This window comes from Microcaecilia unicolor, chromosome 10 (assembly GCF_901765095.1).
Source record: "Microcaecilia unicolor chromosome 10, aMicUni1.1, whole genome shotgun sequence".
Taxonomy (NCBI): Eukaryota; Metazoa; Chordata; class Amphibia; order Gymnophiona; family Siphonopidae; genus Microcaecilia; species Microcaecilia unicolor.
Window position 1 is genome coordinate 146259325 of NC_044040.1, and position 14524 is coordinate 146273848.

At 46.7% G+C, this 14524-nt stretch overlaps 1 protein-coding gene across 1 annotated transcript in view; it reads left to right on the top strand.

Moving 5' to 3' along the window:
* Positions 1-14524, top strand: part of DGKD (diacylglycerol kinase delta) — a 327912-nt gene that overhangs the window by 287984 nt on the left and 25404 nt on the right. Inside the window, 4 exon segments of the mRNA XM_030217200.1 lie at positions 1742-1896; positions 4386-4497; positions 4654-4746; positions 5425-5541. Coding sequence (XP_030073060.1) covers positions 1742-1896; positions 4386-4497; positions 4654-4746; positions 5425-5541 — 477 coding nt within the window.

A 14524-nucleotide genomic window follows, 5' to 3' on the forward strand; every position in this document is an offset into this window, starting at 1 on the left:
TGGTGGGGAGAGGGGAACAGGATAATTGCCTTTCTCCTTTCATCCCTGAGGAGGAAATGGGATAATTATATCCCTTCTTGAAGGAACTAGGATAAATACAATCTTCCATCTCTCAGGGAGACGGCAAGATGGTTGCATACTCAACTGTCTCCAGAAAAGAGGCAGGATTATTACACCTCTAGTGAGAAGGCAGAGAACTTAATGTTCCACACCTTCCAATGAACAAGGAAGAGGCAGGATAATTACACACAGCCATAGAAAGGATGTATGCCATAGAGCCATATTAATACCCTCCCTTAAGGGAAGAGAAAGCACAATTGTGCACACATACACATCTCAGGTAATAGATAAGATATATTCAGCACTACCCCATCCCCCAACCTGAAAGAATATCTTCCATTGTAAGCCACATTGAACCAAAGTTGTTTGGAAAATGTGAGATAAATAAAGATAAATAACATCATTACATGTCTCCCTCAAGAGAGGGTACAAGATAATTACACCCAACCACTTCCTAAGCAGGAAGCATAATAATTTTAAGATGACAGCCATTGACTAGTCTGAGCTATAAGGTAAAGTTCATCTTGAGACCATCAGTGTGGATTTGGAGATTGCAGTGTGGGTCTTAGTCACAATGGATTGAAGCTTGAGTGGGTGGAGAGTCCATTGCCTGGGCAAAATGGCTCAGGGTCGATGGAGCATGGAAGAAGCAAAGTGGTTCATCAGTCATGTGGAGGGGAGGACTGTACCCCTATTTTTGTGGATCATCTCTTGTTGCTTCCTGCTTCAGGTTCTGCCTCAGTGATAGATGCGCTCCTTCACAGCATACCATTGTGAGCAAACTGCACCACAATGTCCATAGAGTGATTTGGGGGGGGGGGGGGGGACTGACCCAGTGCACAATGTGCATACTCAAGTTCACCTGGAGCTACATCCCCGTCTCTGCTAAGAAGTTGAGTCCAAAGCAGCTGCACAATGGCAGGAACATCCTCCACTCCTGTCGCCTCAGGCTCTCCACAGAATCTCAGATTTTCTGCTGCCCCCTATTCTATAGATCATCAAGTTTAAGCAGCATATCTTCATACTGCATACATAGAGATCCCATCTGAGTGTGCAGTGTTTCTAAGTCCGCAGTATGCTCATCAGCATGGGTTTCCAACCCCTCTATTCTTGCACTTAAATCTCTATGGTCACCACACACAGTCTCAATTTTCTCCAGAATCTCATCCTGCATGCTTTTCAACTCTTGGCGCATTTCCATGAAATAGCGCTTAATACCTCAAGATGCACTGTGAGAGGAGGTGGCTTCCTGATCTTCATTCGCTGACAGGGAATTGGGACCTGGGGACACATGGCATGAGGAAGGTTTGGGTTCCAGCTTATGGGTGAGCTTACTGCCTCCTTAGTAGCAGATTTAGTTTGGGAATCTATAATATTTTCTCTCCAACACTTGAGAAGCACAGGTAAGGGTAATGCAAAGGTGGATGGCAAGGGATTAAGCAAGTTAGTGGGGAAGCAGGAGCTTTAGGGATCAGGCTGCCATCCAGAACTGTGATTTCCTCCCAGACATTATTCCTCTTATATACATTACAAAAGAAAGGATTATACCCTTCTGTTATGTACCTCTGTTTCTTGCAGAGGATTGATTTGTGATATTTATTTATTTTAGTGGGACTAGCTATATATTTATTTCAGGCCTTTGCAAGATGGATTCCTATTTCTCTCTTTCTGTGGATTTTAGGCATTTGAGAACACCCTGAAGTCATGGGAGGACAAACAGAAATGTGAGATCCCCCATCCTTCATTGTCATCTGCCCTACACCCTGAGATTATGTCAGAAGGGGAATCTTCCCAGATCTACGAGTTTGGGCAGGCTGCAGGTGCTCTCATCCGCAGGTACATTGAGCTTGTGCTTGCCTCTCTTTGTATTAGCTTTTTAATTTATTGTTTAGAAAACCAATCATCTTTTTCTGTGTGTGAGAGAAATCCAGTTGATCAGAACTGTGCTGCATGTATGCATATAGGTGAAGGGCAGGAAGAAATTTTGTAATAATTCAAGGCAAGTTACTTTCAGATTATTTCCTTATCTCTGGAGGGCATATACTTAAGTCTGTACTTGAAGCAAGTTAAAAACAGGAATGGACAGAAAAAATGAATGAGAACCCCAAGAATCCAGACTCTAGTGCAGCACTGAAGAAATGAACATCATACATTTCAAATATACGTTTAAAGTTTAATATTATATTTTGGTGTCACCTCAGTAACAGTAGTATAACTTCCCTTCAGTGCCAGCTGCCAGATACCTTTTGAAATAAAACAAAACCCTGCAAAGGGCACATTAAGTGCCTTTAACAAACCTGCCATACTGTAACAGCATCAAACATGCTTATAAAAAGGCAGTATTGCACATAATATATCAGGATCTAGAACACCAATACATCTCCAACTGGGAAAACAGAACAAGCAGGATGATTGCTATGCAGAAACTACATGCTAGCAGAATCGCACACTTCAGTCACACATACAAAAACAAAGACAGACCCCCACCAAATATAGAATAAGGAACCTCAAAGTAGAAGTAGAAATATACCACTGATAACTAAACTGGAAACTCTAATAAGAAATCTTGAAACAGAAATGCATTTTCTTTTGATACGGAACAAAATTGAGATGACAGAGATAAACATTTCCCAAAGCGGACACATTTCACTTTTTATCTTTCATCTAGATTCACCTACCTACCTATCAGCTTTCCATCTATTTCTTCTTTTGTCTCCTTAGCCCATTTCCCCAATCTAGTGTACAATGCAGCCTACCATTCCGGCTATTAGAATACTGTAGAGACTTTCAGAATATACTTCTATAATTTATTGTAGAGTTAGCATTAAAGTAAATGTTTCAGCAGTAAAATGTTCTGATGTAGCCTGCTGATTGGCAGACTGCATAGTTCAGGTTGATTCTCTCTGGTTTTAGGGTTCTAAAACAGGGCTTTTTTCAGGTAGTATGCAGGGTCTAGATGAAAGATAAAAATTGAGAGGCTGAAGGGTGAAAAGAAGAGGTGAAATTTGAGTGGATAGTGAGACAGAAAAGAAACAAATGGAAAGATGAGCTAAAAGGGCAATATCAGTGTCAGAAACAGATGTAGGGGAGAGAGAAAAAATGGCAAATGGACAGCAAACCCTGGAAAGAGAGTTAGGAGAAGCCAAACAGAAGAAACCAGAAAAGAGAAACTGGGATTAATGTGGTTGGAAATATAAAATGTCCAGTCAAGGTAGAAAACGAATTGTATTTTAAATGTTTAATTAGAATGTCAGCTTTGGGAAATGCACATCAATGAGGTCTTTGTATTTTGCTAAGTATGAAGAAGAAATGCACTTCTTTTTCCATTTCTATTTGGGCTGTCCAGTTTAGTTATTGTCTGCATTTTTCTACTGATTGTGGATCTATGCTCTGTATTTTTTAGGGATCTCTCTGTATTTTGCATGTGTAACCAAGGTGAGTGATTCTGCTAGCATGTAGTTTCTGTGTAGGAATCTGTAGCAGTCCTGCTTGTTGAGTTTTCCCAGTAAGAGATACATTTTTGGAAGCTGCCATGACAATCCTCAGCCTGGGCTTTACTGCCAGCAGTTTGTTGCAGTACTGGCCATGTTGACCATGATTCTTTCCAACCCAGATTTTGCTGCCAGTAGCTATTGCAGTTCCAGCCAGCTCTGCATCAGTTCCTTAGATTTGGACAAGAGTTATATCTCTTCCATAAAGCACAAGACCCTGAATTTTAAGCAAATTAATATTTTTTCAACCCTGAATTTATAGATCCATAATATAGACAGGGGTAACTGCCTTTTTGATTGCAGGGCCACACCTATGGAAACATTTGCCTGGATATCTGCATCTTTGTAAGGACTTAGGGCAGTTTAAGAATCTTTTAAAGACCCATTTGTTTTTGCTGGCATATCCTGGGGTTTGAAGCAGAGTATGGCCACAAGATATGTTTAGCACACTCATTTATTTGTTTGATATGTGCTATTTTGATGATTGTTTTTGATTTATGCATTTTTATGTTGGTTTTTTTTGTACTCCGCTTAGGTTTCTTAGGCGGAATATAAATTAAATAAGCATGCCTTCAATACTCTGGCTGTGACAGAGAGGCTGCCTCTCTCTCTGTTTTTGTGTTTTTATATATGTATTTGTGTGTGTCAATATATAGGTAAATATGTGTGTGTGTGTGTGTATATATATATATATATATATATATATATATATATATATATATATATACACACACACACACACATATTTACCTATATATTGACATACAGACACTTATTTCTCCCATCCCTGGATATGACTGACACACTGCTCTCGATTCCTTTGATTGTATCTAGTATTCGGGAGATAGCTCAGTCCCACCAAGATATGGAACAGGAACTTGCACATGCTGTCAATGCCAGCTCTAAATCCATGGACAAAGTTTATGCCAAGTCAAAAGCCACAGAGGTATGTTTCACCTCCAGTACTACCACTGATTGTTCCTGCAAGCCATAATCTGCGCCTTCATTTTCATCTTGGTCTTTATGCATTCTTACTGCTGTCTCTCTTATTAGTAGTTTCCCAGCCCTGATGAGTGTCTTTTTTGATTTTCTATCTTTACAGGGTCTAAACTGTAGCCTGGTTGCGGAGATGGTAAATAATGTCAAAGCTCTTCAGAATGAGACAGAACTGTTGTTGACTGGGAAAATGGCCTTGGTAAGAACAAATGAAGTAACCTAAAGGGGAACTGCTTCTCTTTGGAAAGTTTATGACCTGGATTGACCGCTTTTGAACACTGGATATTGGTCTTGATGGACATTTGGTCTGACCCAGTATGATAGTTCTTATTTAGTTTTAGTTTTTTGGTTGATTCTGTGTTTCTGGCAATGAAATGGAGTGGAGGAGCAGCCCATAGTTAGAGCAGGCGCTGAGAACCAGAGAGACCTGGTTCAGATCCCACTGTAGCTACTTGTGACCTTGAGCAAGTCACTTAACTCTCCATTGCCTCAAGTATAAACTTAAACTGTGAGCCCTCCAGGGACAGGAAAATACCTATTATACCTGAATATAACTCACCTTGAGCTACAACTAAAAAAAAAGGTGTGACCCAAATTAAATAAAATAAATCATTTAGAATAGAAGAGTTATATCATCAACCTGGCATTAATTAGTAAATAGCGTTGTGATCTAAGGTACCTATAGATAAGAAGAACTTTACAAGTACTCACGTATCAGCTTAGCAAGGTATGCCTGGACCATCTTCCTACGCCATTTCTAACTCTGCTTCTATCCCTGAATGCTACTTGCCCTGTCTTTCCAGTCCCTCTCCACCTGTATCCTTGATTCCTTTCTTTCCAGTTTCATTTCATCTTTTTTCTGTCTCTCTTGCAGCAGCTGGATCCTCCACAGAAGGAACAGCTCTTGACTGCTCTCACCAACATGGATTTGGAGCTGAGGAAACTATCAGAGATTCCTTGGCTATGGCAACTAACTGAGCCCTGTGACGAGGAGGTAGCTAACTATTTATTTATTTGTTTGTTACAGTTGTAGCCCACATTTTCCCACCTATTTGCAGGCTCAATGTGGCTTACATAGTACCGTAAATGCGTTCGCCAAGTCAGTTCTTATTTATTTGTTACATTTGTATCCCACATTTTTCCAGTCTTTGTCTTTCTTCAAAGCTATGATGTTATATTCCTGGCTCTTCCTCCTTCCCATCGATGTTACTGTATTTGTGTGTCAGCCATAAATGTCTTTCTCTGGTCCCCTTCCACCTGTTGTGATGCCATTCCCCCCCCCCCCCCCCCCCACACCTCCAGCTGAAATGCTGTGTTAGTCCATTTGCTAACTATGCATTCCCTCGTTCCATTCAGGAAATCTCAGTTACTCATTTATACTCTCGTTGACTCTATTCATGTTGTGAGAGGTTTCCTCTGGCTTAGCGTATGGAAGATTCACTGGTTTTAATATTGTAACAACGGTGTTACTAAGTTAGATGCTGGTATCTAAAGCATTTTATAAATAATATAAGCAATTATTAGTATCCCAGAAATCAACATATAATCTTACGTTACCCCATGATTTGCAAATTGGAAAGGTTTTAGCAGGTCTTCGTAAGAATTTATTTAGTAGATCATTGGATATTGGAGAGGTTCTGCAGGATTAGAGAAGGGCAGCTGCGGTTCCTCTTTACAGAAATGGTGATAGAGAAGGTATGGGAAACTACAGACCAGTAAGTCTTATTTGAGTGATTGAGATGCTACTGAAGCAAAAAATATTGAGCTACAGTGATGTGTAGAAGTCTGGTTCAAGAAACAGCAGTGGTGGTCCAGGAAAAGAGGAGAAAACCAAAGGTTTTTTGAAGAATGACCCTATTTGACCGAGTTTCGGCAACAGCCTTCATGAGGGGATCTACAAACATAAATTCAAAAAAGTATATGAACAATTAAAATCATACATACACTAAAACATTGCATATAAAACAAATGTAAAATGAAATAAAATGCAGTCAACCATCAGATATTGCCAACACAGTCTTCAATGAGAACTCAATAGGACAGAAGTCTATACAAAATTATGACAAAACAACTAGATGTAAAATATGAAATACAAAGAGGGGCATAATCGAAGGTAAAATTATGTATAATCATACCTGATAATTTTCTTTCCATTAATCATAGCTGATCAATCCATAGACTGGTGGGTTGTGTCCATCTACCAGCAGGTGGAGATAGAGAGCAAACTTTTGCCTCCCTATATGTGGTCATGTGCTGCCGGAAACTCCTCAGTATGTCGATATCAAAGCTCCATCCGCAGATTCAGCACTTAGAGAATTACACCCACGAAGGGACACTCTGCCCAGCTCACCACCGCCGAAACGGGGGAGGGGAATTAACCCAGCTCATCCCCACACAAGTGGGGGAGGGGAATCCGTCCAGCTCATCCCCGCGGAGCGGGGGAGGGACACCACACCCGCCGATGCGGGGGGATCTGGCTTATCCTGCAACCGCAAACCGCGGGAGGAGCTGACTGACCCTAACACCGCCGAAGCGGGAGGGGTACAAAGCTGCCCTACAGCCGCACGAAGCGGGAGGAGTGCCGGCAGAATTTTAAGTCTCAATCCAGCCCCGTAAAACGGAGGGGAGAGGAATGCAGCAGCTCACTGTAACACAAACTCGTCTTAACTCTTGAAGAATCCAAGTGAAAAAACTTGAACACGAAGTCTTTCTGAAGTAACTGAAGACTAAACTTGAACCTGAAATGCAACCAGAATAAAAACAGTACAGATATCTGGGAGGGGCTATGGATTGATCAGCTATGATTAATGGAAAGAAAATTATCAGGTATGATTATACATAATTTTACCTTCCATATCATCAAGCTGATCAATCCATAGACTGGTGGGATGTACCGAAGCAGTACTCACCCAGGGCGGGACATTGAAATCCCTGACCTCAACACTGAAGCTCCAAACCGGGCCTCCGCCCGTGCAGCCACAGTCAAACGGTAATGCTTGGAGAATGTATGAGCCGAAGCCCAAGTTGCCGCCTTGCATATCTCTTCCAAGGAGACGGATCCGGCCTCTGCCATCGAGGCCGCCTGAGCTCTCGTGGAGTGAGCCTTCAGCTGGATAGGCGGCACCTTCCCCGCGGCCACATAAGCCGCTGCAATGGCTTCCTTGACCCATCTTGCCACTGTAGGCTTAGCAGCCTGCAGACCCTTACGAGGACCTGCAAACAAGACAAACAGATGATCCGATTTCCGGAAATCATTGGTCACTTCCAAGTATCTGATGATGACTCGTCTCACATCCAGATATTTAAGAGCAGAGTACTCCTCTGGGTAGTCCTCCCTACGAAAGGAAGGGAGACAGAGCTGCTGATTCACATGGAAGCGAGAAACAATCTTGGGCAGGAAGGAAGGCACTGTGCGAATAGTCACTCCTGCCTCAGTGAACTGCAGAAAAGGCTCTCGACATGAGAGCGCCTGGAGCTCGGAAACTCTTCTGGCTGAAGTGATAGCCACCAAAAAAACTGCTTTCAACGTCAGGTCTTTCAGAGATGCCCTCGACAAGGGTTCAAAAGGCGGCTTCTGCAATGCTCTTAGTACCAGGTTGAGATTCCACGCAGGCACCACTGAGTGCAGAGGAGGGCGCAGGTGATTAACTCCCTTGAGAAAGCGCACCACATCTGGCTGCGAAGCCAGGGAAGCACCCTTCAGGCGGCCCCTGAAGCAAGCCAGAGCCGCTACCCTGGACTTTAAGGGAACTGAGCGACAGGCCTTTCTCCAGACCTTCTTGCAGGAACGCCAACACTGAAGAAATTGGAGCAGTGAAGGGAGAAAGTGAGCCTGCTTCACACCACGCTGCAAAGATACGCCAAACCCTGGCGTAAGCAGTAGAAGTAGAGCGCTTCCTCGCTCTCAGCATAGTGGCGATGACCTTGTCTGAGAAGCCCTTCTTCCTCAGACGCTGCCGCTCAATAGCCAGGCCGTAAGACCAATGGGGAGGGATCCTCCATCACCACGGGACCCTGATGTAACAGGCCCTGCTCCACTGGCAGCCGCAGAGGATCGTCGACTGAGAGCCTGATCAAGTCCGCATACCAGGGACGCCTGGGCCAATCCGGACCCACCAGGATTACCCTGCCGGGATGCTTTGCCACCCGGTCTAGCACCCTGCCCAACATGGGCCAGGGCGGGAACACATAGAGAAGCTCTTGTGTCGGCCACTGTTGGAGAAGAGCATCTACTCCCAGGGATCGAGGGTCCCGTCCTCTGCTGAAAAAGCGCGGCACTTGGCAATTGGCCGATGACGCCATCAGATCTAGGCTCCGGCTGGCCCCAGCGCTTCGTGATGTCCAAGAACGCCTGAGCAGATAGCTGCCACTCTCCGGGCTCCAAGGTATGGCGACTGAGAAAGTCCGCCTTGACATTCATGACTCCGGCAATGTGGGCCGCTGAAAGCTGCTCCAGGTTCGCTTCCGCCCACTGGCAAAGATTCATAGCCTCCTTGGCTAGAGGGGCGCTCTTGGTACCTCCCTGGCGGTTGACATAGGCCACAGCCGTGGCATTGTCCGACAGGACCCGTACAGGCTTCAACACCAGTACCGGGATGAACTCCAAAAGCGCCAACCGAATGGCTCTGAGTTCCAGGAGGTTGATAGACCACTTTGCCTCTGCAGGAGACCAGAGCCCCTGCGCTGTCCTTCCCAAGCAGTGGGCTCCCCAGCCCGACAACGAGGCGTCCGTCGTGACGACAATCCACTCTGGGGTCACCAGAGGCATTCCCGCAGACAACTTGTCTGTCTGCATCCACCAGCTCAGCGCCTTGCGCACTGCTGGGTCCAAGGGAAGGCGCACAGCATAATCCTCCGACATCGGAGTCCAGCGCTGCAGCAAAGAGTGTTGAAGTGGGTCTCATATGAGCCCTGGCCCAGGGCACAACTTCCATCGTGCCGTCATAGAGCCCAACAGCTGCACATAGTCCCAAGCCCCGAAGGGGAGAGGCTACTCGTAACTGGTCCACCTGAGCCTGAAGTTTGACAATCCGATTGTCCTGGCAGGAACACTCTGCCCACTTGGGTGTCGAATCGAACTCCCAGGTACTCCAGGGACTGAGTCGGGCGCAGCTGGCTCTTCTCCCAGTTGATGATCCATCCCAGGGAGCTCAAAAGAGCAACTACCCGGTCCACAGCTTTGCCGCACTCTGCATAAGAGGGGGCTCGGATCAACCAGTCGTCCAGATAAGGATGGACTTGTACCCCTTCCTTTCGTAGGAAGGCCGCGATGACCACCATTACTTTGGAAAAGGTCCGCGGAGCAGTAGCCAACCCGAAAGGGAGGGCTCTGAACTGGAAGTGTCGTCCCAGGACTGCAAAACGCAGAAAGCGTTGATGAGGAGGCCAGATGGGAATATGCAGGTACGCTTCCTTGATGTCCAAGGATGCCAGGAACTCTCCTGCCTTCACTGCCGCTATAACAGAGCGGAGAGTCTCCATGCGAAAGTGCCGCACTTTCAAGGCCCGATTGACCCCTTTGAGGTCGAGGATAGGCCGGACAGAACCTCCTTTCTTTGGTACCACAAAGTAAATGGAGTAACGTCCCTTGCCAAGCTGACTTTCTGGCACCGGAACGACCGCGCCCAGGCGGATCAGATTGTCCAAGGTCTGCTGCACTGCCACAGCTTTGACCGGAGACTTGCAGGGAGAGAGTACAAACCCGTCTTTTAAGGGTCGGCAGAACTCTAGTTTGTAGCCGTCTCTGATGACTTCCAGCACCCCACGCGTCTGAAGTTATTGTGGTCCACTCGCCCAGAAACGAGGACAGCCGTCCTCCAATCTGCACTGGGGCGTGGACCAGACCCCGTCATTGGGTACGAGACCCTGGGGGAGGACCGGAGGGAGCACCTCCGGGACGGCGGTCTCTGCGAAAGGAATGCTGCTTGGGGGAGAAATTCCTCTTGAAGGAAGAGGGGGCAGAGGAACCCGACTTGCCCGGGCGGTACCGACGGGCTTCCTGCAACCGTCCTCTGGAGGTACCGGGACGAGTACTAGCCCGAGCCCTGACCTCTGGTAATTTCTTGCCCTTAGACGTGCCGAGATCGGTCACGATTTTGTCCAGTTCGACCCCAAAGAGCAGCTTGCCTTTAAAAGGCAACCTAGCCAGGCGGGATTTAGAGGCGTGGTCAGCAGACCAATGTTTCAGCCAAAGCCACCGCCGCGCAGAGATTGTCTGAGCCATGCCTTTCGCTGAGGCCCTCAAGACATCATACAGCAAGTCTGCCAAATAGGCTAAGCCCGATTCCAGGGCCGGCCAATCAGCCCTCAAGGAATGATCCGAGGGGGAAGCCCGCTGCACCATAGTCAGGCACGCCCTGGCCACATAGGAGCCGCAAACTGAGGCCTGCAAACTTAAAGCCACTGCCTCAAAGGACGACCTTAAGGCCGCCTCCAATCTTCTGTCTTGGGCATCCTTTAGGGCCGTGCCACCTTCCACCGGCAACGCCGTTTTCTTAGTCACCGCAGTGATTAAAGAATCCACGGTAGGCCACAGATAGGCCTCACGTTCACTCACAGCCAAAGGATAGAGGCGGGACATAGCCCTAGCCACTTTAAGGCTCGCTTCTGGGACATCCCATTGAGCCGAAATTAAGGTGTGCATGGCATCATGCACGTGGAAGGTTCTAGGCGGGCGCTTCGTCCCCAGCATAATGGCAGAGCCAACAGGGGCTGAGGGAGAGACGTCCTCCGGAGAGGAATCTTCAAAGTGTCCATGGCCTGTAACAACAGGTTGGGCAAATCCTCTGGGCTAAAAAGCCGCGCTGCAGAGGGGTCATCCGCTCCATCCGAGCGGGGATCCGTCTCCTCCAAGGAATCCGCAAAGGACCGTTGGGAGACCTCAGACACGCTGCCCTCATCTACATCGGAGGAGACAAATTCCTCCAAGGCCTGGGAATCACCCGAGGGCGTTTACCTCTGGGAACCTCAACCTCTTTACCAGACGAGGGAGCAGGGGCAGCGTTGTGCATGAGGAAGGCCTGATGCAGCAGCAAAACAAACTCGGGGGAGAAACCCCCCAGACTGTGCACTTCTGCAGCCTGGGCAACAGCCTAGACGCACCCTCAACCGGCGCTCGCAATAGCGGGGGAGAGACATGCTGCGCATCCAAAATGGCGTCCGGCGCGAAACTCCGCGAAGGAGCCGCGCGGGAAGAACGGCTCTTAACTTTAGCCGCTTCTGTGCCGTCGCCCAAATTAAGGGCGTTCATGGCATTAATGTCTCCAACCTCAAGGGCGGCCCAAGAAGAAGCCGTCCGAGCCGCGTGGCCGGCCAAGATGGCGGAGGCGAGGAGCGGGGGATGGGCGTTTATGGCGGGAAAAAACCGCCACGCCGGAGGAAGGACCGGGACATTCATCGGTCACGAAACTGTCACCCAACAAGGGCGAATCAGGCTTTAAGACCCCGCATCCCCTCTAGAAGCGCTCAAGCGACCCGGGGAGCGACCCTTTGCGCCCTCGCCCTCCGACGCCATATGCCACGAGGAGAAGAATCGGGGAACCCCCTGCCCGCTATAAAAAGGTAAAAATTACCTGCTGTCCGCTCCGAGTTGTAACGACCTGGTGTCCCAGTGAGTAGCTGCGATAGACGCTTAAATAAACGTCGAAATAAACGCCTTTAAGGACGTTCAAAATTTTTTTTTTATTTTTTTTTTTTAACGGAGCCAGCGGGAGGGGGGAGAAAAGGAGGGACCTGGCACCACCAGGTTTGCACTTGCTCAAAAGAGCCCTCAACCCCAGGCACTCAACAAAACCTAAAAATTAGGCTGGAGGCCTAGCCAGAGCTGCTGCTGTGTGTGACCACCACCTGCTGAGATAGAGAACATACTGAGGAGTTTCCGGCAGCACATGACCACATATAGGGAGGCAAAAGTTTGCTCTCTATCTCCACCTGCTGGTAGATGGACACAACCCACCAGTCTATGGATTGATCAGCTTGATGATATGGAACGGGGCGCCCAAGTTTTCATGAGGGCATCCTCGCAGGACGGCCCCGCGAAAGGGCGGGGAAACTCGTATTATTGAAACAAGATGGGCATCCATCTTTCGTTTCGATAATACGGTCGGGGACGCCCCAATCTCAACATTTAGGTTGACCTTAGAGATAGTCGACCTAAATGTTCAGATGGTCGTCCCCGTTTTCGGTGATAATGGAAACCGAGGATGCCCATCTCAAAAATGACCAAATCCAAGCCCTTTGGTCGTGGGAAGAGCCAGAATTCATAGTGCACTGGTCCCCTTGACATGCCAGGACACCAACTGAACACCCTAGGGGCACTGCAGTGGACTTCACAAATTGCTCCCAGGTGCATAGCTCCCTTACCTTGGGTCCTGAGACCCCCAAAACCCACTCCCCACAACTGTACTCCACTACCATAGCCCTAAGGGGTGAAGGGGGCACCTAGATGTGGGTACAGTGGGTTTCGGGTGGGTTTTGGAGGGCTCACATTTACCACCACAAGTGAAACAGGTAGTGGGGGGGGGGGGGGCCTGGGTCTGCTTGGCTAAAGTGCACTGCACCCACTAAAACTGCTCCAGGGACCTGCATACTGCTGTCATGGACCTGGGTATTACATTTCAGGCTGGGAAGGGGTTGGTGACCACTGGGGGAGTAAGGGGAGGTCATCCCCGATTCCCTCCGGTGGTCATCTGGTCAGTTTGGGCACCTTTTCAAGGCTTGGTCGCAAGAAAAAACAGACCAAGTAAAGTCGCCAAGTGCTCGTCAGGGACGCCTTTCTTTTTGCATTATCGACTGAGAACGCCTATCTCCTAATCACACCCCAGTCCCGCCTTTGCTACGGTGCCAACACGCCCCCATGAACTTTGGTCATCCCTGTGATGGGAAGTAGTTGAGGACGCCCAAAATCGGCCTTCGATTATGCCGATTTGGGGTGACCCTGAGAGAAGGACGCCCATCTCCAGATTGTGTCGGAAGATGGGGGCGCCCTTCTCTTTCGAAAATAAGCCTGAAAGACAACACGAATAGTCTAATACAATTTCATGACTAGTCTCCATATACTGCCTGAAATGAAATCGAAAATTAAATATACTGAGTGGATATATACATAGCAAACTGGCAAATAAATTCAAACAAGTTTTAAAATGTTGATCATGTTCACTCAGTTGAGATTTGTTTGATTATTCTTCCAACATTTGTTGTATTCTAAAACATTGAAGGAATTATGCAAATGCTATGATGTATCTTGCAAACTTCTATTAGCAGTAGCAGAGAAGTACAGAATATTTTATAAACATTTATTATTAGTTTCTATGCTGTTTCACTATCACTTGAGTACTTTCTGCAGCGTTTCTGCGTAAGAATGAAATGCCATGTTGAGGCTACTTGCATCATTGTTTTTTTTTTCTTTAATTAGTATCTGTTAGTCATTTGCTTTAAAAGTTCTTTCTAGGTAAATGGTAATGGTAAATTAATTTTCTATTCCGCTATTACCTCACAGTTCTAAGCGGGTTACAGTTGTTAAGAAAGCCAGTTTCCTTTAACTGGAAAGAAAGGCCATAGTAATAAGTTCAGCATTAAAAAATACATGTTGGCTTGAGTAAACAATAATTATTAATATCAACAGAATGGGATACATATTTCTGAAACAAAAGAGTTTTCAAATTTTTCCTAAAAACAATATAAGATTGAGAAGACTGGGAAATAGATGTGATCGTAGGCTATAATCTTGCCACTTTGAAATTCCAAACCTAATCAAAGAGATGTAACCTCTTTTTCCTTTTGATGATGGAAAAGAAGAACCTACAGCACCAGTGCGTCTTGTTCTTAAAGCAGAAGTAAATATAAAATGTAGTTAATCTGGTGCCAAGCTGTGTAGAAGTTTAAAGAGAAAACACACTAGCTTGAAATATATTCTGACCTTGATGGGTAGCCATGTAATGTTAAATAGCTAGAAGTAATTCTATCAAATTGGGATAATC